At 38.1% G+C, this 27,485-nt stretch overlaps 1 protein-coding gene across 14 annotated transcripts in view; it reads right to left on the bottom strand.

Moving 5' to 3' along the window:
- Window positions 1–2,257: 2,257 nt before the first annotated feature.
- LOC139967733 (uncharacterized) overlaps window positions 2,258–27,485 on the bottom strand; it is a 52,922-nt gene continuing 27,694 nt past the window's right edge. For 6 of the 14 annotated variants that reach the window (XM_071971767.1, XM_071971770.1, XM_071971768.1 and 3 more), the window contains 8 exons: window positions 25,946–26,101; window positions 25,172–25,251; window positions 22,147–22,269; window positions 17,884–18,025; window positions 16,210–16,328; window positions 15,362–15,514; window positions 6,024–6,394; window positions 2,258–2,386 (listed from right to left, as the gene is read on the bottom strand). In XM_071971767.1, coding sequence (XP_071827868.1) covers window positions 17,921–18,025; window positions 22,147–22,269; window positions 25,172–25,251; window positions 25,946–25,973 — 336 coding nt within the window. In that variant the 5' untranslated portion in view covers window positions 25,974–26,101 and the 3' untranslated portion in view covers window positions 2,258–2,386; window positions 6,024–6,394; window positions 15,362–15,514; window positions 16,210–16,328; window positions 17,884–17,920. Of the gene's footprint in view, window positions 2,387–6,023; window positions 6,395–7,409; window positions 7,504–15,361; window positions 15,515–16,161; window positions 16,329–16,547; window positions 16,633–17,883; window positions 18,026–19,808; window positions 20,296–22,146; window positions 22,270–22,808; window positions 22,865–25,171; window positions 25,252–25,945; window positions 26,102–27,485 lie in introns of those variants that run through there. The other 8 variants (XM_071971778.1, XR_011793106.1, XM_071971779.1 and 5 more) reach the window with 8 other exon arrangements.

Genomic DNA, 27,485 nt, shown 5'->3' with positions numbered 1-27,485 from the left:
TCGAGTGAGATACAATAATTGAATTATATATTATATATATATATATGTATATATATACATATATATATATATATATATATGTATATATCCGGGAGGCCCATAATATCGGGTAATGGCACAGCGACTGAAAAAATTTCCAAATTCGTGGATCTCCTCATCCAACCTCTCGTTTCGGCCCTACCGTCCTATGTGCAGGACACTACGGATTTCATCCGGAAAATTTGGGAAATAAACAATTTTCCCTTATCTTCTCTGTTAGTTACCTTGGATGTGTCTTCGTTATACACAAACATCCCTAACGAAGAGGGCATTTTGGCCTGCACAATAGCATTCAAACCGAAAGGTGGCAAAACCCCCACGAAGAAAGAATTGGCCGAATTAATGCAACTTATCTTGACCAACAATAATCTGGTATTTGGCAACAAACGCTACTTCCAAATTCATGGCACCGCAATGGGTACCAAAATGGCACCGTCTTTTGCCAACATCTTTATGGGAAACCTTGAGAAAGAATTTTTATTTCGACAAAACTTGAAACCACACACGTGGTTACGTTACATTGAAGATATCTTTATGACATGGACCCATGGTGAGGCAAATCTAAAACTCTTCATTGATGACATAAACTTGTTTCATCACACTATCAAATTCACTGCTGATTTTTCTGGACATGGCATTCACTTTATGGACACCACTGTGACCCTACAAAATGGTTCACTCAAAACAGACTTGTTCAATAAACCCACGAACAAGCACAACTACCTCTTACCAAGCAGTTGCCATCCACGTCACTGTACCAGAAATATTCTGTACAGTCAAGCGTTGCGCATTCGACGCATTTGCTCCTCTGAAGTCGATTTTGATTCACGCACTAAAGAACTGTAACAACACCTCCTAAACAGACAGTATTTTTGGGGTACTACTTTTTTGGTTACTGAATTCCACCCTGGTCTCCCACCACTGGCTAATATCATTCAGAATTTTCACCTACTTCAAGGCACCGAACGCCTGAAATCAGTATTCCCAGAATTACCTGTCATCGCTTTTAAAAGACCCAGCAACCTACGGGATATCTTAGTTCGGGCATCCTTTTGGGATGACACCCCATTAGGGGAAAGCAAAACAGAAACTACAGGATCATCGCCCTGTACACAAAATTGCAAAACGTGCTTACTTGTCGATTCGACCGGGGCCTTTCAGAGCAACCAAACCAAACGCACGTTCCAAATTTGGCACAAAATTAACTGCCTATCCAAAAATGTCATTTCCCTCATCTACTGCAATATTTGTAACTTACAATACATTGGAGAGTCAAAAAACACTCTTAGAATGAAAATGACACAACATAGATCGGCGATCAAAACAAAAAAGATCTACCAACCTGTTGCAAATCACTTCAATCTCCAAAATCATTCAATTGAGAATTTGCGTGTTATTGCCATTGACCAGAACGATTCTTGGACAGATAAATCTAACTAAGGAAAGCGAAAGAAATTTTCTGGGAACTAAACCTAAAGACCACGGCACCATTCGGTTTAAACATCAGAAACGATTTGCCGTCCCAGATAAACCAAAACAATTCCTTTACAATTACGACGGAATCGGATTAAAATAATCAGACGCGGATTAAAATAATCCGAATTTCTAAAACTTCTGCTCAATTCAGCAGAAATCAGTAAGTCACTTTGCCTTTACAACCATGCCGACATCTCTATAAAACAGTTTCAATTCCTGCTACTCCTTGTCACTTTCGGTGATCATGCACTGAAGAAGAGCTAGTTTTGCTCGAAAGCTCTGCAAAAACCAAACATTGGCTGTTTTACTTCCAATCACTTACCTAATTATTGTATCTCACTCGAGATCCAGCCTTTCTCTAAATGCAGCATAGTTGTTTAACAGTTTTTCCGTTATTCCTATATATATATATATATATATGTGTGTGTGTATATATATATACATATTTATATGTATATATATAAATCTCTGTGTATATATATATATATACATATATATATATATATATATGTATATATATATATATATATGTGTGTATATATATGTATACATATATATATATATATGTATATGTATATATATACATATATATACATGTGTATATATATATATATATATATATATATTTATATATATATATATATACATATATATATATACATATATATATATATATATATATGTATATATATATATATACACAGAGATTTATATATATACATATAAATATGTATATATATATACACACACACACATATATATACATATACATATAGATAGGGAGTACTCTATTCGATTAAGCCCAAAAGGGTTTCTTAGTTGACTTCCTTTCACATTTTTTATTTATTTGTACTTATATTGTCTTGTTCACCTTGCATGGGCGTCAATCCAGGGGGGGACGGGGGGACACGTCCCCCCCACATTTCGATGGATGGTTGAAACAATATCAAATGTCCCCCCCACACATTTGGAAAAAGAGTAGTGTCGTGGCTCTATTTGGTTACGGCTTACACATCTTAGGATTCATATCCTCGAATATCACTCAATGTTGCTGAATGGAGAATTCCACCCAGATCTTGTGAGTTGGTACCCTGAGCTCTCCAACAATCTTAAACTTAGTCTGCCTTTATTTCGAGGCCAGTTAAATTCGTTGTCGGTTGAAGGGTATAGACAAATATTCAAGTTGATGAATCCAGTGGTACGGGCTATGTTTGGTGAAGTCGAAGCTCTCTTGCGGTTGCTCCTCGTCTCCTCCGCCAGTTCGACGGAAGCCGAGAGATCTATTAGTGCTTTGAGGCGTTTGAAGACAAGGCTACGGTGCACCATGACTCAACAGAGGCTGAACCATGTGATCGTGTTCCATATTCACCGCGCAGGGACGTCGTTAGAGGGGGTGTGGGTGTGTCTCACCCCCAAGCCATGGTAAAACTGACGCTAGTTGGAAAATTGGAGTGCGACAGTCGGAATTTCCGACTGTCGCACTCTAGTTTATCTAGGCCTTTTCATGTAATTTTTTTTTTAAATTTCGGTCAAAATTGACCTTTAACCGGTCATATTTACCACGTTTTCCTTGCCACTTTGGGAAATTGCTTCTCGCGATTCTTATACTCCACCGTACAAAACTTCTTATGATTTTGAATACTACAAAAAATGCCTAATAGAACTACCGTCATAGGCGTAGGAGCCCAATTTGTTTTGTGGGGGGAGGGGGGGTGTAACGACTTGCCCGATAAATATAACCAAAATTTTTCGCGCGCTACGCGCGAATCACACATGGTCATGTGCATATCATACAGGCATGCATCGGTTTTTACATCGCATGCAAATAGCACACAATCATTTTCCGTCTTATTACCCTTCCGTATTGGTGATAATTGTTGGGTAATAATAATATCAGTATAACCACTGAAAAACACATTGCAAATTATCCAAAAAGCTATCAGCATATTGCCCGAATTTCACAAAAATATTTGGTTGGGGTGGGGGGGGGGCCAATAAGTTTTTGAAATGAGTGCCAGTGGGTACAAATGTATCGCAACAAGTTCGTAACAGAAGTGCAGTCGCGAAAGATTGGGTTTTCTGACTGACACTGACCATATCGTTGACGAGTAGCGGGAGGGTGGGGGGTACAAAGCAGCAGTTGGAATTTTCTGGCTTCAAAACCGATTTTCAGCCACTACACCCCCCCCCCCCCCAATCATCAGGCCTTAGCTACGTCCCTGAGTACATGGTGGTTACATAGTACGCTCCGACCAGAATTCACCCGATAACCAGATGCAAATCCACCTAGCAACCGAGGTAACTTGTTTGAGGACTCCAACGAACAACCACTGATATTTATTTTCATGCCTTCATCACTTTAGCCACCACTCACATGGGACCTATTCTAAGTCTGACGATACATGCGCATGTGTGAGGTCCTGAAAACATAATAAAAGTTGTTTGTCTTGCTATCCTTGTTTTCAAATTTCATGTAAATGTATTCTCGTAGACCTAGCAACCTGGTTAAACATGCTGGCGCCAAATTTACGCTAAGCTCGCTATACGAACTCGGATATGGGCTGTGCCTTATTAGTTAGTTATTTAAATTATTAATAATGGCGTATGAGGAAATGCACCATTTTGTGGTATGACTCCCAGGACAGAAAGTCGAGAAACTCACATGCAGTCGCGGCGGATAGCTTCCTTCACCTATATGTCCGGGGAAATTTTGGGACATCGTTCCTATAGACCAGAGGTGGGCAACCTGCGGGCCACATGCGGCCCGCCAGTGATTTTTTTGCGGCCCATGAGATGTCTCAAGAAAAAGAAAAAAATCAATCTATTTTGCATCATCGCCAAAAACGAGCTAGCTGCTTAGAATTTATCTGCACTTATGATGCTGTCAGGTTGGTCTATTATCACCATTAATTATCAACAGGACTGTATTGACATTATGGTTTTGTGAATACAGATTAAGTACACACACCTATTGCTTGAACGTCCTCGGAATCAAAGGTTTGAAATCAGCAGCAGGCCGTTGGTTAGGTGCGGCCCTGTCAATCTTTCACTCCTAAAATCTGGCCCATTCATTCAAAAGGTTGCCCACCCCTGCAATGGGCCTATATCTGAGGCCCTGGGGTCAGTGGCGTCGTGCCCATTGGGGCCCGGGGGCACAGCCCCCCCCCCCCCCGAAAAAAAATCAAAGGTGTCATAAAATTTTGTCATAATTTAAAAAAAAAGTGTTTTCGAAATCGAAAAGTAGACTAAATATTCAATTGCTCTTTGATGGTCGTTGCGGATTTTCCACACACCTCAAAGACGACATATCAGGATTAGTAATGCCATTACCTTTGAATATGTTTGTCCTAAGCTCGCGTTTGATACAGTCTCAATTAACCTGGACAATAATCACTTCGTTATCGCGCGTTTTACCTTAGGTTTCACTACTTTCACTTTTCTGCCCATGTTTTCAAACGGCATGGCTTTTTCTTCACCCAGTCACCACTTCTCACGGGCATGGGCGGCAAGGGCGGCGGAACCGGGGGGCACGTGCCCCCACTTTTCCCCAGGTTAAAAATGTGCCCATTTTCTACATAAAAATTGAGGTGTCTCAAGTTAGCAAGAGGCCAGGGAACCAGAATGAACACTCGGGAAGGGCCTTTTTCCGGCCATCTGAGGGGTTTGTAAAACCAAAAATTTTCTACTACGCTCTGCGCCAACGGATGGTGGCGCTCCGCTCAGATAGTCGTGCATACAACTTTGCAACTCCTGGCTACGCCTCTGACTCTTAGTGAATTTCTGTGGGTCAAACTCAAAGCTATTTCGAATGAAACAAATTTGTTAAGATATTAACAAGAAATAAACTCTAATTCGGAAGATTCCTACATTAGCAATTAGCATGATTTCGCCTCATTTTGTCTCAAAAGAAAACTTGTTCCTTGTTTCCCAATTTGCACATTGGATATTGCAGTGCTAGTATGCATATTTTCCTTGAGAGGGGGGGGGGGGGCGTTGATGGAGTGATGTGTGTACAAATAAGATAATACAATAAGAGTTGTAAAGGGTACTAAATATATAAGGCTGCAACAGTCCAATCGAATTGCTGCAAAGTTCCCTTTGATGTCGGTGCCCCCCCCCCCCCCCAGATTAAAAGTGCTTCCGCCGCCCTTGATGGGCGGTGATCATGGATCAGCCAACACGAAAATGTTTCGATACCTTAAATGTTGGGCGCTTCTGGGAGACGAGGAATTGGTAAACTTAGGAATAAATGGCAATCACTTCCTTCGAGAATATTTCCCAAAATAAAAAATTGCCGGAAATTTTTATCAGTTTTAGGGGTGTTGCTTTCTGCCATAATGCACGGGAAGTGCCGCTTCCTGCAATCTGAGGGGTCTGCCAGAAGAAAATTTTCCTGTACGCTGCGCGCCAACCGATGGTGGCGCTCCGCTTAGATAGTACTTACGGCCGGAATACTCGAATCGATTCCGTCCCCCCCACGTTTCAAATCGGATTGACGCCCCTGTCACCTTGTAATACTATGTGATGAAACAAATAATAATCATAATAAATATATCTTTTAAGAAGCTGCAACATCGGTGGCTCAAAAAGTTTGTGTTCCTGAAAGTTCGAGACCGGCAGGACTGTCTGGTAGCTGGATCGAATCTCTTTCCGATTCTTCTTCAACTTTACTCCTTTTTCTAATCCCTTTGGTGAGATGGTGGCTTTCATGTCCATAATGAGACTAGAAAAGGGATCTGAATCGGCTACAAGGGCTTGGGATTCCAATTTATTGTCTCTGTCTGATGTTTTGTCATCTTACCAAGTCTCTTCCAAATTTAAGTCTTCTGGAGGTCTCTTGGGGAGCTGTTCCATGGTGGACACCATACTGTAGGTGGTTCTGTCCATAAAAGAGTATGAAAGAAAATTACTAGATAGGAATACACAAGCCATTTAGACGAAAGTACTGTACTCTGCATAAAGTGTAGATCATGCATGTTACATTTGAAGACTGAAATGAGTCAACAATAGCCAATAATTTTAAGGGCGAAAACGGATTGCTTTGGGTGGTGGGAGGGGGTGGGGTATTAACACTTTCTTGGTGGGAGGGGGTCAGAGCCACAGACAGATATCTAAGAACATTTAATGATTTCCCTAACTTATGTTATGTCAGAAATGTCAATTATTTTTGTTTTCATTAATAACCCATCTACTAGTAAAATGTCTAGTATTGTTGTATCAACTACAGCAGTTACAGAATATTATTATAAAATGGAAAAAAAATGTTAACAAAAATGTTTTGATTGCAATAGATTTACAACCTATATTACAATTGACAGACATGAAGGAAAAATTCATAAAAAAGATGACTTTAGAAACAAAGTTTAACAAACTTCAGTTAATTTGTTGTGAACAGTTGAAAAACAGCGCTATAAGGCCATGGCTGGATTTTTTATGCCACTTTTAATTTTTAAGGGAACGACCCATTAATTTGCTGAGGTTCATCGGTTTAGAGTGACAAGACTATTTAGTCTAATACTTTAACCATTTAGCTCAGTTCCTCAGATCCAACACAAAACCACAAAAAGAGATTTACCTGTCTCAAATGCATCTTTACAGTGGTAGTACAAATTTGTCAACTTTTGAATAGATGATATTTAATTTTCATTCAATGGGTGCAAGGGTGTTGTTGTTTTAATATCAAGTTACTAGGAACATGCTTTGGTTGACTGAGAATTTATGTAAAGCAATGGGTTAACAAAACTTAACATTAACATTAAAGCCCGTTCTAGAAGAGCTGATAACATCATCAAGTTGTTAGCCTTTATAGGAACATACCGGAGGTTTAGCATATTTTAAAGGTGAATAGCTTGGAACTGGATTAGCAGTGTGTGAGTGTAAAATCTCAAATTAACCTTGTTCTGGTGGACTTCAACATTATTGTGCCTAAATTCAGCCTACACTTGTCATTTAGGTAGATACTGAAGAAGTGACGGATATGAAGTCATGCTGTGGAGGAAGGAAACATTTCTTTTACAATTTTATTAATTCTTATTCTCATTTCATTATCTGACAATAACACGGATGGAGAAATGTACTACATCTCAAACCTGCACATAATCAGAAAGCAAAGCCAGAATATTAAACTGGAGGCTGGAGTGGAGGCAATAAGTAAGTGTTTACTATTTTGAATACATGTGCTGAAAGTTTCTCCATTTTATTTATCATTATATTGATGATAACACTAGAGTTTCTGTTAATGGAAAAAAAAAAAGCCCAATATCTTTGCACTTGTGTAGCAAGTCAGTCAATTTCATAGCCACATTCGCTCGGGTAAATGGAGCAACAGAGTTCGGAGTGGGTTTAGGGGTACTGGATGTGTGTTTTGGTGGGGTTACAGACAAAATCTAAGATATAGGGAATATGTCCCACCCCTGGCTGCATCCAAAACAGCAAAATACTAAGTAACTAGGTGTTAATTTACACATAAATAACAGGTCTTTAATTGAGATGGAGAACAACACACAAAAACTTCAAAGTTCCTAAATATTCCACTAAGACCTGCCTCCCCCCCCCTCTCCCATCCTCCCAGACCAATTTTCTCTTAGTCTCATTACGTGTAGGGTTTCCAGAAAGATCTGACCTGACCTGGCGTTAATTTTGTTACACCCTTTTCAAGATTTCCTGTAAATACATTTATATTAATATCTCTGGGATTATAGGAACAGATTATCACTACACAGAACAATTAAGCCATATTTGTCAAAACAAACGTGACACAATGCACATGCAATTTAAGGGAAACCCCCCCCCCCCCAAAAAAAAAAAAATAATGCACAGTTGCATATATGGCAAAACTAATGGCAGGTATAATATTGTTTCCAATACACTAGTAACTGCACAGCTACTTTGATGATGGGTAAAAAGAGCAATTTGCTTTGCGTGAATACGTATTCAGTGCTAGGAAAAAAGGAACGAGCTTGTTATCCTTACAATATTCACCAAAAGAAAATACTTTACACTAAATCTGAGGAGGAAGGAAATAAACTTGATGTATTCTTTATGTCACAGCAGATAATAGTCCCTATTGTATTGCCTTATGTATCCTTGAGTGACTCTGAATGGCAAAAGCTAGATTGAACCTGACTTGAAGGTAGTAGCTTTATCCCTTTGTGTCCTGCATATTTGTCTTGTTTGTGTCTTGTTTTGTGTTATGTATTGTTTTGAGCAGTACATGGTATGCATTCATTTCAGAGTTGGAGAATATTCCTCACTTGACTCCCAGGGTTTGAAAGGTACAGTTGTACAAGACTGGCTGTGTCCTCTGTGGGTGTGGTGTGTTGGTTATTTTTGCTGTTGTGGTAGGACCCTGTGAGGGCACTAAGTTGTATTCAGGCTTGATGTTGAGATGCTTGAAGCTTAGCCTGCGAGGCCAACATTTTATACCCCAAAAACCATATATTATTTATTGTCACCACCTGAGTTAATTTGACCAGTAACCGGTTCTGTGTGGATGTATGGTGGCCGTGCCAGTCTGTGCCTGGAGACCGGGAGCAAGTCGAAGCCCGGTGAAGTAAGTCACATTATTTATCCTTGTTAAGAACATGTGGGGACTGATGTTTCAAGGTATTAGAATGTGTTTATTCTATTCATTGCTTATTGAAGAGTCCCTGTTATTGTGGGGGTTTGTATCCTGACCTAGGCAACTTTGGCTCTAGCCTTGGGGATATGTCAATAATACTTAGTAATATGTGTTACAAGATAATGCAATCAGGGATCACTTTAGAGAGGAGAATTGTATCTTGGGGTATGGCATGATATTTTAGACACAGAGATTATGTTCAAGAATCATCCTGGCCATTGAAGCTGCCCTAGGGGTAGAGATAGTATGTATATAGTAAGTGTTGTATTGGAGCAGTTAGTGGGGGCATTATAGAATTGGGAGCCTTGTGATTATTTATGACTTGGTGGTGGGTTTATGTTATTATTTATGTAATTATGTGTTATGCATTTTCAATATCCCAAAGGGAAATTCACATCTGCAGGAAGTTTCACTGTGGTTAGGGTTCGTATTACAAATTCCCTCGGGATAATTCCAGAGCATGTATAGACAAAATACTAGTTAACGTAGTTTGTACCCTGCAGTTTTCGACCATCATCAGCGGAGCAAGAGAGACAAGGGGCGCTGGCCTAAAGAGAAAGTGGCCCAAAAGATGGGAGTTGGTGAAACAGTGACAGCGACCTGAAGCGCACCTAACTTTTGGATTGAAATTGTCATTTGAACTTTAAGTATCAGTAGACGTGAAAAGAGATCAAGTTTCTTAATTTCTAGAATTTCCTAATGTTATAATTCAATCATTCCCTAATTTGTGATTTATGTGAAGGGTGTGATTTACGTGAAGGGGTGTTTCAGTCGGTAATTGTATCACTATGTTTTTCTGTTCTATACACCCACTTGTCCGAGTTCTTTATGAACGGGTGTTTCAGTTGGTAATTGTATCACTATATTTTTCTGTTCTATACACCCACTTGTCCGAGTTCTATATGAACGGGTGTTTCAGTCAGTAATTGTATCACTATATTTTTCTGTTCTATACACCCACATGTCCGAGTTCTATATGAACAGGTGTTTCAGTCAGTAATTGTATCACTATATTTTTCTGTTCTATACACCCACATGTCTGAGTTCAATTGTCATTTAAACTTTAAGTATCAGAAGACGTGAAAAGAGATCCAAGTTTCTTAATTTCTAGAATTTCCTAATGTTATAATTCAATCATTCCCTAATTTGTGATTTATGTGAAGGGTGTGATTAACGTGAAGGGGTGTTTCGGTCGGTAATTGTATCACTATATTTTTCTGTTCTATACACCCACATGTTCGAGTTCTATATGAGCGGGTGTTTCAGTTGGTAATTTTATCACTATATTTTTCTGTTCTATACACCCACTTGTCAGAGTTCTTTATGAACGGGTGTTTCAGTCAGTAATTGTATCACTATATTTTTCTGTTCTATACACCCACATGTCCGAGTTCAATTGATTGATTGATTTTGATTGATTTATTTTGTTTCATCACGTGAATATATACAATGTGATAGGAAGTCCTCTAAAAAAACCTTCAGATGGCTTAACAAAGTAGAGGACTCCCTGTAAAGAAAAGGAAAAAGAAATGAAAATGTATAAGAAAATATGAACATATTCGATTAATAAGATGCAATTATTTATTGAATTGAGTTTCTTCTGAATGATTTTGCAGAGGGTTTATTTGTAATAGCGTCTGATAGAGAATTCCATGTTTTGATTGTACGTGCCCTTAGTGATAACATCCCCATTGTAGAATTGTATCTGTTATAATGTGCATTGCCTGAAAATCTGGTATTGTAATGATGAATATCATTGTTACTTATTAAGTAGTCATTAAAAGCATTTGGTAACAGTCCATTCCATGCCTTATAAGCAAATGTTGCAAGATTAACCCTAATAATGTCATCAGTTTTTAACAACCTAGAACGCTTAAAAAGAGGATTTGTGTGGTCCCGTGGTTTGGCATGTGTTATATGGCGGACTGCTCTCTTCTGCGTAATATAAATGGGATTCAGATTTGTATATCTAGTACCAGATCATATGTTACAACAATACGTAATATGTGGCAGGACTAATGTCTGATAGAGAATCTTTAACATGTGTTGTGGCAGATAATGCTTAAGCTTAGCTAAAACAACAGTGCTTTTTGCAACTTTTTTACAGACAGTTGTAATGTGTTCACACTGTGTTCCAATGTGTTCCAATTGTCATTTGAACTTTAAGTATCAGAAGACGTGAAAAGAGATCAAGTTTCTTAATTTCTAGAATTTCCTAATGTTATAATTCAATCATTCCCTAATTTGTGATTTATGTGAAGGGTGTGATTAACGTGAAGGGGTGTTTCAGTCGATAATTGTATCACTATATTTTTCTGTTCTATACACCCACTTGTCCGAGTTCTTTATCATGAACGGGTGCTTCAGTTGGTAATTGTATCACTATATTTTTCTGTTCTATACACCCACTTGTCAGAGTTCTTTATGAACGGGTGTTTCAGTCAATAATTGTAACACTATATTTTTCTGTTCTATACACCCACATGTCCGAGTTCTATATGAACGAGTGTTTCAGTCAGTAATTGTATCACTATATTTTTCTGTTCTATACACCCACATGTCCAAGTTCTATATGAACGGGTGATTCAGTCAGTAATTATATCACTATATTTTTCTGTTCTATATACACCCACATGTCCGAGTTCTATATGAACGGGTGTTTCAGTCGGTAATTGTATCACTATATTTTTCTGTTCTATACACCCACATGTCCAAGTTCTATATGAACGGGCGTTTCAGTCAGTAATTATATCACTATATTTTTCTGTTCTATATACACCCACATGTCCGAGTTCTATATGAACGGGTGTTTCAGTCAGTAATTGTATCACTATATTTTTCTGTTCTATACACCCACATGTCCGAGTTCTATATGAACGGGCGTTTCAGTTGGTAATTGTATCACTATATTTTTCTGTTCTATACACCCACATGTTCGAGTTCTATATGAGCGGGTGTTTCAGTCAATAATTGTAACACTATATTTTTCTGTTCTATACACCCACATGTCCGAGTTCTATATGAACGAGTGTTTCAGTCAGTAATTGTATCACTATATTTTTCTGTTCTATACACCCACATGTCCAAGTTCTATATGAACGGGTGATTCAGTCAGTAATTATATCACTATATTTTTCTGTTCTATATACACCCACATGTCCGAGTTCTATATGAACGGGTGTTTCAGTCGGTAATTGTATCACTATATTTTTCTGTTCTATACACCCACATGTCCAAGTTCTATATGAACGGGCGTTTCAGTCAGTAATTATATCACTATATTTTTCTGTTCTATATACACCCACATGTCCGAGTTCTATATGAACGGGTGTTTCAGTCAGTAATTGTATCACTATATTTTTCTGTTCTATACACCCACATGTCCGAGTTCTATATGAACGGGCGTTTCAGTTGGTAATTGTATCACTATATTTTTCTGTTCTATACACCCACATGTTCGAGTTCTATATGAGCGGGTGTTTCAGTCAATAATTGTATTACTATATTTTTCTGTTCTATACACCCACATGTCCAAGTTCTATATGAACGGGTGTTTCAGTCAGTAATTATATCACTATATTTTTCTGTTCTATATACACCCACATGTCCGAGTTCTATATGAACGGGTGTTTCAGTCAGTAATTGTATCACTATATTTTTCTGTTCTATACACCCACATGTCCGAGTTCTATATGAACGGGCGTTTCAGTCAGTAATTGTATCACTATATTTTTCTGTTCTATACACCCACATGTTCGAGTTCTATATGAGCGGGTGTTTCAGTTGGTAATTGTATCACTATATTTTTCTGTTCTATACACCCACTTGTCAGAGTTCTTTATGAACGGGTGTTTCAGTCAATAATTGTATCACTATATTTTTCTGTTCTATACACCCACATGTCCGAGTTCTATATGAACGGGTGTTTCAGTCAGTAATTGTATCACTATATTTTTCTGTTCTATACACCCACATGTTCGAGTTCTATATGAGCGGGTGTTTCAGTCAGTAATTATATCACTATATTTTTCTGTTCTATATACACCCACATGTCCGAGTTCTATATGAACGGGTGTTTCAGTCAGTAATTGTATCACTATATTTTTCTGTTCTATACACCCACATGTCCGAGTTCTATATGAACGGGCGTTTCAGTCAGTAATTGTATCACTATATTTTTCTGTCCTATACACCCACATGTTCGAGTTCTATATGAGCGGGTGTTTCAGTCAATAATTGTATTACTATATTTTTCTGTTCTATACACTCACATGTCCAAGTTCTATATGAACGGGTGTTTCAGTCAGTAATTATATCACTATATTTTTCTGTTCTATATACACCCACTTGTCCGAGTTCTATATGAACGGGCGTTTCAGTCAGTAATTGTATCACTATATTTTTCTGTTCTATACACCCACATGTCCGAGTTCTATATGAACGGGCGTTTCAGTCAGTAATTGTATCACTATATTTTTCTGTTCTATACACCCACATGTTCGAGTTCTATATGAGCGGGTGTTTCAGTCAATAATTGTATTACTATATTTTTCTGTTCTATACAGCCACATGTCCAAGTTCTATATGAACGGGTGTTTCAGTCAGTAATTGTATCACTATATTTTTCTGTTCTATACACCCACATGTCCGAGTTCTATATGAACGGGCGTTTCAGTCAGTAATTGTATCACTATATTTTTCTGTTCTATCAGGAATGAGACTGAGCCGGGAAAAAAAAATCTGAAATTCATCGATCGCAGTCTGGGGGAGGGGTTTAAGGGGAGGGGGTGGTCCCCTACCCTTGAGAAAATTTTTGCCAGGTAAGGAGGGCTTAGATGCAAAATGGTGAACTCTAGATGGAATCTATCACATCACGTAACTCGCCAAAAAAGTGTGGAATTTCTGCTTGTATAATTTATCCATTAGCTTTTTTGAACCAAAAAAAGGCTTTTTTGCTTGCTCTGTGCTACTTGATTCCACCACTGGTCAAATTCGGTGTTCCATCCCTTCACAGTCCAGCATGTTCGGCAAAAAAAAAAAAAAAAAATTAAATAAATAAAAAAAAAATAAAAAATAAAAAAACGCGAATTACGAGAAAAAAACGCGAAAATGAAAAGAAAAAAAAATCGGAAATCCGCGTTTCCGCGGAAGAGTCTCATGCCAGTTCTATACACCCACTTGTCCGAGTTCTTTATGAACAGGTGTTTCAGTCAGTAATTGTATCACTATATTTTTCTGTTCTATACATGCAGCCACATGTCCGAGTTCTATATGAACGGGTGTTTCAGTCGGTAATTGTATCACTATATTTTTCTGTTCTATACACCCACATGTCCGAGTTCTTTATGGAGTCAAGTACCTAGCTGTTATCCTCGCCTTAATTAACAAAGTTAGTACTATTCCCGTGTTGGTCAGGGGAACAGTGACACCTTAACATTCGGAAAATTCCACTCTCCTCAACTCTGTTGTACTTCATCGCCTTCCGTAAGACTGAATATTACTAAGTGTTATTCCATCATGGTAAGGGATACTTCTTTCCGGGGGTGGGGATGGCGGGGACAAAAAATTTAACAACTGCACTCATTCAATACCAAAAAAAAAAGCAATTTGCTTTGCTTGAATACTTATTCAGTTCTAGGAAAAAAGGAACTCGAGCTTGTTATCCTTACAATATTCACCAAAAAAAAAACTTTACACTACATCTGAGGACGAAGGAAATAAACTTGATGTATTCTTTAACGTTCCGAAAATTCCATTCTCCTCAACTCTGTTGTACTCCATCGCCTTGGGTAAGACTGAATATTAATAAGTGATATTTCATCACAGGGATACTTTTTTCAGGGGGTGGGGTGGGGATGGCAGGGACAAAAAAATTAACAACTGCACTCATTCAATACCAAAACTTGGTATCAATTCCATATGAGTTAGGTAACATCTTCGCTTGCGAACAACCATAAATAGAACATTTTGACCAAATTTTAACGTCACTGATTTATACTTGACACTCCTGCTAAACGCGCTCGGGTTTATTTAGCAGCGAAGTAAATCTTTGTACTCAAGACAGACTCATTGGTTAGTTTTGAAATTCATTCCAACTTTCTTCGCACATGACCATATCTGTGACCGGCTTGCAAACAATAGTCCTACAACCCATTGTCTCCAGCATACTGCTACCAATAATTTATACAATGCGAGCATCATATCCATCTTGTACTCTCAACGTACCAAACCCAAATGGAAGAAACTTGAAAATGCACTTGGCTCTTCCTCCTTCTGTACGGCTTTATGAGATTGAAAGACCCTTTGACCTAGCATCCTGATCTCTGCTACCAGTCTCTTCACGGAATCCTCTGATTTTACTACGCTGTCGTTCAACGTCTAAGCAGAAAGAAGATGGATTAATAATCAATCATGCAAATATTATACAACATCTAATTGTAGTCTGGTCATTTGATTGGTCAATTGCTTGTTGATTGCATGCAAAATCCACTCTATTCCACTCTATGAAATAGAACCATGAGTTATACTTTTTTGGTAGCACTTTTTTCAATGGTAAAGAGAGCAGAGAAACCTGTCTGTTCAAAACAATCTGTTGCATGATTGCATCCATCTTAATATAATATGTTGTATAAAACAAATAATGAATGGTTTCCATTCGTGCAATAGTGCAAATATTTCATTCGTTGAAAGATGTAATTTGTTCCATTCAATATTCCATATTTCAACTCATGAAATATTTGCACTATTGCACTCATAACCATTCAATATTTGTATAATAATCAATCACGCAAAGATGGATTAATAATCAATCATGCAAATATGGATTAATAATCAATCACGCAAAGATGGATTAGTAATCAATCACGCAAAGATTCATTAATAATCATCGTTGCTAACAGATTTCTCCTTTGTTATACAATTAACCCACAGGGGAAGTGAATTCCACCCCACCAAGATGGGGAATATTTTCACTTTCATTAAATGACGTGTTAACTTTTTCCCCATAAGGTCTGTTCATACTGTACCACCGTCTTGTATGCTTTTGTCGCGTTACAGGAGCAGACGTCACTTACTCTCTTTGATGGGATCTGGGTAGGAGTTGAAATTTGAGCCCCAATGAATGAGCTGGAGCTTGTGGATTAAACACCAAATTTTTCATCCCCTACAGCAGTGGGTATCTTCACTCAGCATTCTATTAAACACGAAATGTAGTGTAAGCAATGAAACTTGAAATTTTCAACATGTTACATGATGTTGCATGTTAGTCGCAATTTAACCTTACATCTAATGATATTAAACACTAACATGTTAGGACAGCCCTTGAACAAAGCAATTAAACTTACATTAAACTAATTACTATACTCAAATTGACAGTTGAATGATCCATTAATTAATAGTTTTGTCATCTCACCTCCATTCTGTCATGGATTGCTTCATTAGTCATCTTAATTCCTTGCATACCTTGAAGGTAGCCATCTTTATCAATCATATCTTTCCTGAAACTTGCCTAATAAACTCCCTTGTTATGGGATCTTAGCATCTATTGTGATTTAAACATAAGACAAGATGGCAATCTATGGTACTCATCTCTTTTTTGATGGAATGGATCTACAATGAACTTTGACCTTGACCCTTAACAATTGCATAAGTTCTAAATTAAAATTTGTCCCATTATAGTAGTCTACATATTTTGTGGTTTAATGACTTTTTCCAACATACTGACAAGCAGAAAATGGCTACACTTTCTGGGTATTTGACCTTTCACCTATGACATTTAGACAATCACCCAAGATCAAGTTTACAGTACATGGTCAAGCACCTTCCCACCAAGTTTGAACCTGATCAGACTTACAGTCTAGGAGAAGTTCACGACACACTCTTGTGCACAATTTAGACCAATTGACCCGTTAACTTCAAGCCTAAACAGCTAAATCTGTCTTGTTTTAAACTTTGTCTCTTCATTCTCTACATATAATGTGGTTTAATGCCTTTGTCCAACAAGTTGGCATGCAGAAAATGGCTAAAAACCAAGTTTTAGATTTCTTGACCTTCGACCTCCTTGACGCCATCAATCACGCAGGCATGAATTTACATGGTCAGGCACCCACTCACCAAGCTTGAACTTGACATGAATTTGGGTCTAGCAGGAGTTTGCGACATATTTAATTTTGCTCACTCACACACACAGACACACACACACACACACACTCACTCACATTTTTTATGTGGGGTGAAGTACAATATCTCATCTCCCTATTCATTACATGAAGGGATATGAGATCAAAACAAACTCAACCAAAAGTCACAAACAGTTCTGCTTTACAGCAAGAAATAGATAGTGGTCTACTTTAAAATGCACTGTGCAGTTTTCAGAACAGTCAACTGTTTAGAGTGTAAATTTAAAATCATATCGTTATAAGCAGCCTATTTTAGCTGCCCACCCCTCCTCCACTCACCCCCACCCCAAATAGACTTCTATTTTACCATCCCAATCCTTTACAACTTGAGATAGTTTAAAATGTCGTTAAAAAGACACATCGTTACCTTTCAACCAGTTACATTTATGGTAAGTAAACATTCAGTTTGGGATTATCCAATAACTTTTCTCAATAAAGTACATTGCATTTACTTTTCCCAGTCAGTTTCTTATTTTTGAATTCTTTTACAAAAGAATAAAACATAGATAATATGTTCCCAGCTGACAAAACCTTGCTTCAACTAAAACATGTTTAGAGAGTGAAACTTACTTATGACTGGTTAAAATGTCGATCCCTGTAACTATCGCTACCACTGGACTCCGTATTCAGAGATGAGCCATGCGTTTACTCGGACTGAGCCGTATCTCCTAAATTTTCTATAGCGACCTTTTGTGGGGAGAATAAACTGGAGCTAAGGATGAAAGAAAAGAGAACCAACAATGTAGACAGACAGAGGGTGAAAGAAGAAAAAAACAAAACACACTCAATGAACGTAAGAATATGTACATCAGGAAGCAGGTCAATGGCAAAATACCTCTTGCGGTAATGAGCTTAAAAATCATCCATCACTGATAGCAACAACTGCGGTATGCCCTTTAACCCTTTCAATCAATGCCTTAGGTGCCCTCTTGATCATCCTACAACTTTATCATCTAAGTCATGGCTCTAAGACTGTCCAAAACTCCAGCAAAATTTGCGCCAAGAGCCAGTAAATATTGAGCAGCTGCGGTAAATGTTCAGGTTTTGATGTACAGTTTTAAACAAACCACTGAAAGAAAAGTTGCTCTTAAAATTCTGTCAATTCTACATGTTTTTTCTCACTCTGGAAACCATGCCCCTTGGTGCCTTTTCACAAGTGTATGTAAATAGCCTTGTTTTCCTACTAAAACTACAAAGTTGCCGTAGTGCCCTGTCATCTCAATGAAAATTAAAGACAATTTCTAATTCTCTCCCTCGAAATAGTAGCTGTGCCCCTCCGGTTTCCTAATGAGAGTACATTAATAAACTGGGTACTTAGGTAAAAACTGCAATTGCTGATTTAAGGCACCAAACTGCATTAAATAAAAGCTTTCAATATATAAATATCTCTGCATCCTACCCTGTTGGTTTCTGTTACAGCTTATTGCTGCTCCATTTACTGATACTGTTTATATAATAAACTACTTTATCGACTTTTGTTTTCCAAAATATTCTATTTTGATTATTCTCGTGTGCAATTACTCCACCGTAATGTTCAACTACAGTAGCAGTGTGGTCTAACAGTTGAATGTTAAATGGATTCCAGAAGGGTGAGAAAGGTAGGGATTTGGGACAGGTACAGTGACAGGACTCACAGGAGTTAGGATTGGGGAGTACAACAATTACAGCCCATCATATATGGAAGGACTACGCCTACCTGCGGAAAGAAAATGATGCTTGTCCAGAGGAAGGACAGATTTATCCTCTAAACTTGACAACTTAGGGAAAAGGGCAGTAGAAAATTTGAAAGAGCTATTTGCATTAGAAAATACAGGAATGTCTATGAAAACCTCCAAAATTCTGGAAGGATACAAAAGCTCATGAAACCCAACTTCTCTTGTCCCTTGCATCATTGTCCCTGCACCCCCCCACCCCCCCGGTCCTTTCGCTGCTAATTGCATGAACGCATGCACTAAAATGCTGCCAAAAATTTCTGCCACGTACAGTGGCCGGATAGATTTATAACAATCGAGACAAAGAGTTATAAAAAAAAAACACCACCTTTGTTGTTCTACTCCGCCTTTTGACCTTTTGACATTAAGTCAAATTCCCATATTGACATTAAAAAAAGATGCCTCCCAATAATAAAGTTGGTGTGATTGCCATCAGAAATGTTTGAAAGGATAATTTCTAATCAATATGGGGAGTTTTCAAGCCACAGCAGAGCAAAGTTTTGGTATTTTGGGGTCTAATCATTAAGTGTATTAAAACCATAAATTACCAGCGTTTGTGAAAAGTACACTGTTGTGTCCGAAAATAAATGTGAGCAACCATTTCTTGTGAGAAATAATGTGTCAAGTGTACCCAAAAAATATTAGGTATTTTTTTACTCATTAAGTAAGATAAAGGAAGTGCTAAGTATTATTTTTTTCCAAGTTCGGATTTAAAGTTATCACTTTGACGTCTGCATGACTAGCAATACATATTTCAATGTCAATTTGGAATACTTTACTCACATTCACAGCATATCAGCACACGCAGTCCAAGAGTTAACACATTAACGTCTTCATGAAGCCATACGGTTCTGACACAACCAAACTTTTGCCGCGTGCTCTTGCGTGCCTTGCATACCTCATTAATATGGACGTTTCTTGTTTGGTTATTCATCAAAGTCAGTCAACCGTAGAGATGCAGCCGTCAAAGATTTGACTGATGGCTTTCGTATATGGAACACCAAAAGGACCACAGTAGCATATACTACTACTAATGGTATGTACTTCTACTAATTTGAAGTGTACTAATTTGACATGTACTACTACTTATTTGTCATGTACTACTACTTATTTGACATGTATTACTACTAATTTGACATGTATTACTACTAATTTGACAGGTATATACTACTACTAATTTGGCATGTACTACTTCTACTAATTTGACATGTACTAGGCCCACTACTTATTTGACATGTACTTCTACTACTATTAAATTCATGTGTGCTACACCTAAATTGACACGTCCTACTACTGATATCAATACTATGGGGCGCCTTGCGTGACAAAACTATACGCCAAGTACTTTGATTACTTCTTATATATATATATATAAATATATATGTATATATGTATATATATATATATATGTATATATATATATATACATATATATATATATATATATATATATATATATATATATATATATATATATATATATATATATATATATATGGTAGTTCGTGGAATAGCGACCCATACTTAATAACAGATCAGTACGCCTGACGATTGCTGTACAACTACTTGCACAAGCGTGAAACTCTGAGTAACAATGGACTCTTAATAGTTTAACGTTTATTAAATATATATTATATATATATATCAATCATGCTCTACTTGGGTACTGAGCCCTCTCACCGTTGATAGTATTTAGCTATATTTTATAGTTTGGCTCCTGAACCTCGGTTGAGCACTCTACCTACTAACAGCAGTACATGTTTTTACAGCTTAGTATGGAAGGATACAACATGAACTACTTGGGCAAGAACATTCCTTTGCCATCAACTAGAGAATACTTGAAAAGACTGCTAGAGATGACAGAGAAGCTGATAAACGGATGCGATGGAGAGCATTATTTTTCCTGGCCGACATTGACACCGATGCGGAAACAAGTGACACCAGCCGTGACGAGGACAACACCGCCACCACCGATGCATACGGGCTAAAATCGAGACGCGCCCCACCACAAATCCTGGAGTTGGTCTCATTCGAGTCCGATATGCTGGAAATGGTCGAGAACATTAGGTTCAAGGAAGTGACTGAGAAGTTCCTGTCCAACCTCAAGAAGGACGTAGAAAACATCACATCCTCTAAAGAAATCTTTGTGGAAGCGGACAAAACCAGGAACATGTACAAGATGGACCCCGCCGAATATGGTGAGTTGCTAACTGTAAACATATCTCAGAAATACAAATATGCGGACTGCAACACCGCCACCGAAATAGACAATGAATACACAAGTCTAGCTGACAAATTAAAAATAGGTAACCGAATAAATAAAACTGGACCCAAAACGGTTTTCGTGACAATCAAGGACCACAAATTTTTTTTTCAAAATAACACAAAATGCAAGCTAATAAACCCAACAAAACCTGAAATGGGACGAGTGAGCAAGGCCATGCCTGACCGCATAAATACAGACATACCACAAGCGTACTGGAATGGTTTAAAAAATTACAGGAAAAGAGCAGTCTCACCTTTCTGGTCTTTGATATTGTTGATTTTTACCCCTCGATAAGCAAGGATCTCATACACAAATGTCTAGCATGGGCCAGAGCATACACCAGAAACAGTGATACTGAATACAAGACTATCATGCACCCAAGGCGATCTCTCCTTCACGATCACAAGGGCAAGACTTGGGAGAAGAGAGACACGGGTAACCAGTTCCACGTCTCAATGGGTGCATTTGACGGAGCGGAAGTTTGTAAATTGGTGGGACTATTCATTTTGAACAAACTGGAGAAAAACCCCGACATCACTAGTTTGGGACTATACAGGGACGATGGGCTAGCAGTAATGAGGTCATGCTCAGGCAGCAAAGCAGACAGAATACGAAAAGCCCTAATCAAGTTTTTCCATACATGCGGACTAAAAATCACTGTACAAACAAACTTGAATGCAGTCGACTTCCTTGACGTCAGCCCAGAGTCGGATCTTGAGATAGTTAATCCAGCGTAACGTTGCAGCATTAAATCGCTCCTCATGATTATTTCAGATTCAGAGAGCTGTTTGGCAATGATATAGTTTGAGTTTACAGTATTAAACTGTTTACCTATTTTAGCCATGTATATCCTACCATGTAGTCACACAGTGTCTGTATTATATGTCTTCTTTCTCTGTCATTAGGCATTCTTTCTGCTCTTAGTCTTCCCTCAAGCACTAGCAGCAGCCTTGGAATTTTCAACTTGGCCATTAACTCCTATTTTGATAGAAAACAAACAAAACACACTGTTGATTCTTCATAGTTTCAACTTACCAAATATAGTTTCTGTGATACAACTAATGACATTCTATGCTGACCAAATGATTGTAAAAGTACTAACAAGTTATAAAATTGTTTGTTAACAGGTGTTGGACTTCTAAAAATGTTTATGATTCTTATGTGGTCAAATAAAATGTCCTACACATAGGCACACAACATTGCTCAACCAATTGCTGAATACTAGTCGGCATGATAAAAGGGTCTGTGGTAGTATACACCTATTAAATACACACTAAATCAAAAAGTAATGTGATCCCTTAATCTATTTAGCTCTCACAAGCTAAATGCAACCAATAACTGGATAGCTGACAAGTTGGCCATTCATAGCACCCTCAATTTTCTATATCATAACCATACAGATTGTTTGCTTACTATGAGAGACTGAAGTTTTCCTCACTTGTAAACAAACCTCTTTACTCAGCAGAAATCAATATTTGTATGCTGTTCCAGGGAGGTCTAAATTGGTCTAAACTTACCTCAACTGACCAAATTTTTGTATCACTTGTACTCTCTTTCATGCTCCTTAACATCCCTGCCAAGAAAAAAACAGACCCTAATTGATAACATATCAAGATATTTGTTCTCCTGTTGCTTTTTCTGAATGAGAACACTTGTGGTGGATTGATGTAAATGCTAATAGGAGTATGCCATCTTAACTAACAATTGAAATTTTAAGACTCCACATTAAACCTCTTTTAATGAATGTTTGAGTAGTTGTGACTTACACCCAGGGACATGGATAGAAGGGGGGGGGATGTGGGGAGGGGTATCTCACCCCCCGAACTTGATAAAACTGACAATAGTTGGAAAAATTTTCGCGTTTTGCGTGCGTTACACATGTCAATGTGCATATCATATTGGCATGCACCGGTTTTTACATTGCATGCCAAAAACATACAATCATTGCTGTGTTATTACCCTTCCATATTGGTTAGAATTATTGGGGAAGTCGATACAATATTAATGGTAATAATAATATCAGTTTAACCATTGAAAAACACATTGCAAATTATCTTTCTTTCAGTAGGTAAAAAACATTTGGTTGGGTGAGGCTTATAACTTTGAGAAGTGAGCGCCAGTGGGGACAAATGAATCGAAAAAAAGTTCAGAACAAAAGTGCAGTCAGTCGCGAAAGACGCCACTGAATAGGTCACTAGGAAATTGTTATATTTTAATGGGTAAAAGGAAAGGTATGTTTGGTAGGGGTGCAACAACCTTGAAGCCAGGTAACAGGTTCGGTTTTACAGCTCGTACAGTTGATGCCAACCGCACTGGTGACATGCCTACCCCTTCTGATGCAGATGTGGCACCTATTCCTCTTGCAAACTTAGATATGAAGAATTTGTGGGGCTTGGCTCAAAGGTTGTGTTTGGATGCACTCTCTGTAGATACAAAGGTGCTGTAAGCTCTTGCCCATCTACAAAGGTTTAAACCAAGATGCAAACCTGGCAAGAATCCCACAGAACTAAACGTTGCACGGCAGTCAGGCTTGCTAGCTGTGACCAGATCTAGAATGAGGGCGCTGTGTTCAAACAACATTCCTAAATCGTTGTAGTCGATCATATTGACTAGTTTCTCAGTGTAAGTCTTGTCTTGTATCATTCTATGTGCAGCTATTCAACTGCTTAGACTTCCAATAAATGCTTACAAACGAAACTAGTGAATAGGTCACTGGAAAATTGTTATATTTTAAGGATAAAAACTGATTAAAAACTGATTAGTATTTAGAAGAATGGGTAAAAAGCAAGGCATGTTAGGTAGGTGTGCAACAACCTTTAATCAAGGTTACCGGTTCGGCTTTACAGCTCGTGTGCGTTACAGTGGTCATTACTTCATCAGTGCATTTTGGGGCAATTTGTTGTTACTTCCTAGCAATCTCATGACATACTGCGATATATTGGTGATATTTTTACAAACTTGGCCCCCAAATCACTCAAGCGTAAAATGATGAGACGTTTTGTCATATTCCATGATAACACATCATACCCAACACCTTCAGCTATAATAAAAGCTCATAGAGTATATAATGGCAATTTTCAAATTCTTACTTAAGGTAGCATGTGCCCATTTAATGCCCCATCAACTTACACACTAAATCAGTAAAGTAATGTAGTCCGTAAGTCTAGATAGAAGTTCTCAATAGCTAAATGCTACCCATCACTGGATAACTGACAAGTTGGCAATTTATGGCACCCTCAATTTTCAATATTATGACCATGTAGATATTTTGTTTGCTATGAGAGACTGAAGTTTTCCTCACTTGTAAACAAACCTCTTTACTCAGCAGTAAACAATATTCACATGCTGCTCCAGGGAGGCCTAAAGTGGTCTAAACTTGCCTCAATTGACCCAATTTTTGTACCACTTGTACTTCCAATCATGCTCCATAACATCTAAGCCAAGATAAACCAGATCTTGATTGATAGCATATCAAGAAAGATGTTCTCCTGTTGCTCTTTGGCATTTCTTCTGAATGAGTACACTTGGTGCAAATTGATATAGACGCTTACAGGAGTATGCCACCTTAAGTAGCAGTTGAACTTTTAAACTCCACTTTAAACCTCTTTTTTATGATATTTTGAGAAGTTGTGACTTATATCATTTTTGTTTATCTCTGTCTATTGGGTGACTCTTCATATGGTGTCTCACACATGTTGTACAGTTTATATGAATAATACAGTACTGAACTTTAAACAAGCGAGTTCCCAATGATTGACATATTCCGTAGTGTGATAAGAAGTCATTCCATGAGCATGACAGGCATCTACTGAATGTCTTAATTGTTCTTGGGTCTACCGAATGTGTTTTAAGCACAGTCCCTCAGTTTGGTGCTACTTACCCACTCTGGTGGAAACTTGGTTGGCCTTCTTCCCTCTGAAAATTTGATCATCCAGTAATCAGTAGCACTTAGCTCTGGCCCTGAAACGAAAAAGAAAAATGTACTTGTTACTTTGGCACTGCTTTTCAAGGTATTTTGTCAGATTTTGTTGCAAAAACTACTTAGGAGAGCTATGTACGAGCTGTGATCAGATCTAGAATGAGGGCGCTGTTCAAACAACGTTCCTAAATCGTTGTAGTTGTTCATATTGACTAGTTTCTCAATGTAAGTCTTGTCTTGTATCATTCTATGTGCAGCGATTCAACTGCTAAGACTTCCAATAAATGCTTACAAACAAACTAGTGAATAGGTCACTAGAAAATTGGTATATTTTAAGGATAAAAACTGATTGGTATTTAGATGAATGGGTAAAAGGAAAGGCATGTTTGATAAGCATGCAACAATTCAGGCCAGGTAACAGGTTTGGCTTAACAGCTCATACAGCTGATGCCAACCAGACTGCCTAGCCCTTCTGATTCAGATGTGGCAACTATTTCCTCTTGCAAACCTGCATATAAAAGGCTCAGCATGGAAGAGTATAGAGAGTAGTTAACTCAACAGTTAAGAGACATGAGATATTTTCAACACAGTCACAACAAACCATGTTCTCAGTCCTAATAAGCACCATGCTGGTAAGCTCAATCAAATGGCTCATAATGGCATTGGTATAGTGTTTGCAGAATCTACAGAAACAGGTTAGTAAATTTGCAAAAGTTTTAAAACAAATTAGCAAACCTGGCAAGAATCCTTCAGAACTAAACATTGCACGGCAGTCAGGCTTGCATCAGATGTTGATCAGTTCAAGTACAGCTCATAGATTGCTCAGTAGCGTCTCTCTTCCAATTAGTCCTGCTGTCAGTACACTACAAAAGTCAGCCAACCAGTGTGGACCTGCAATCGAAGAAATGAATGAAAATGATATGTCAGAAAAGGGGTGTGTAAAGGAGACACTGCAACTGCATGGCCTCTTAAAAGACTTTCCAATTTTTGCAGAATATGATTGTCAATATAATAACCCTCTGCGTACATCAAAAAGTAAAACTCCATTTGTTCCTGCAAGCCAATGCACTGATTCAATTGTTGAGAATGTCACCATGGATAAATTTTAAATTGGTTACCATATGCATCACTGTAACAAGTTGTACTTAATTGATGAAATGAAGAGAAGAAGGGGTCACAAGGTACAATGTCCAGGCCATGAGAGCTGTTCAGTAAAGATGCCAATATCGGAGATGAACAAAATGGTGGAAAGATTTATGCAGCCAAATTACTTACAGGTAAGAACTCACTAAAGGTCATGTACCTCACAACTGATGCTGATGGCAAGGCATGTAAAGGGTTCAGTAGAACATTGGCTGCAGCTTATCATTCTGATGTAGTACACCTAAACAGGTCTCTCTACAGAGCACTGACTAAAGCAGTACTCTCCTCTGATATATGACGAAATCTACAGTAAACAGGTTATTAAGGGCCTGTCACAGTGCTATGATGGCTCACAGAGAGACAAGCAATGGATGTGACACCTCCACACATAGGCTGTTGTGGCATATGTGGGAGATGTGAAATGATTTGGTTCTTAAAAGTTAATTTCTTTGCACAATACTTTGAAGAGGAAATGCTGGAATGTGGTCCCTGATGCCTCTTCTCTTAGCTGCCAGGGGTGGCATTGTGCGGATAATGCCATATGCTGGTGCCCCTGGCTTACTGATGGTGTAGGCACCTGTCCACATCCTGCATCCCTTTGTGTAACTTGCTGGGGCTGATGTATATTTTGCCACACTTGCATTTATTTCATCAGCCCATGCCATCCAATCTTAGTCTGACATTGTGAAGGTGTGAGCTTTCCAGTTACAAATGTGTTACTAGGCCTATCCTTATTCTGAATGCAGTCTAGGTCTCAATAGAACTGATTCTTACACCACATATATTACGTTGTAATGTATGCATTTAAATTCTGACTGTCGCTTTTTGCTCTGCTAGGTACACAGTATTAGTGCTGATAGTCGACTCTTACTTTTGTAGTTGATTAATCGCATAGCTCTTCTCGCAATACTCGGTTACAGTTATGGCATCATCACTGTCATTTCTACATTGCAAAAATACAGTCAAACAAATCATTCTCCATGGTGCACTGTCCTTATTTGTTCTCTTAAGTCTTAAAGTGTGATGTCTAATTCATGTTAAAACATCTACCAAACAAAAACTGTCAACAACTTTCAATATTCAACATTTCTTAAAATCCTTCAAAGTAAATCAAAAATTTTGGAATGGATCT

The sequence above is a fragment of the Apostichopus japonicus genome, chromosome 5 (assembly GCF_037975245.1).
Source record: "Apostichopus japonicus isolate 1M-3 chromosome 5, ASM3797524v1, whole genome shotgun sequence".
Taxonomy (NCBI): Eukaryota; Metazoa; Echinodermata; class Holothuroidea; order Aspidochirotida; family Stichopodidae; genus Apostichopus; species Apostichopus japonicus.
The sequence above is the reverse complement of the archived record's forward strand: the minus strand, read 5'-3'. Positions and strand labels throughout refer to the sequence as shown.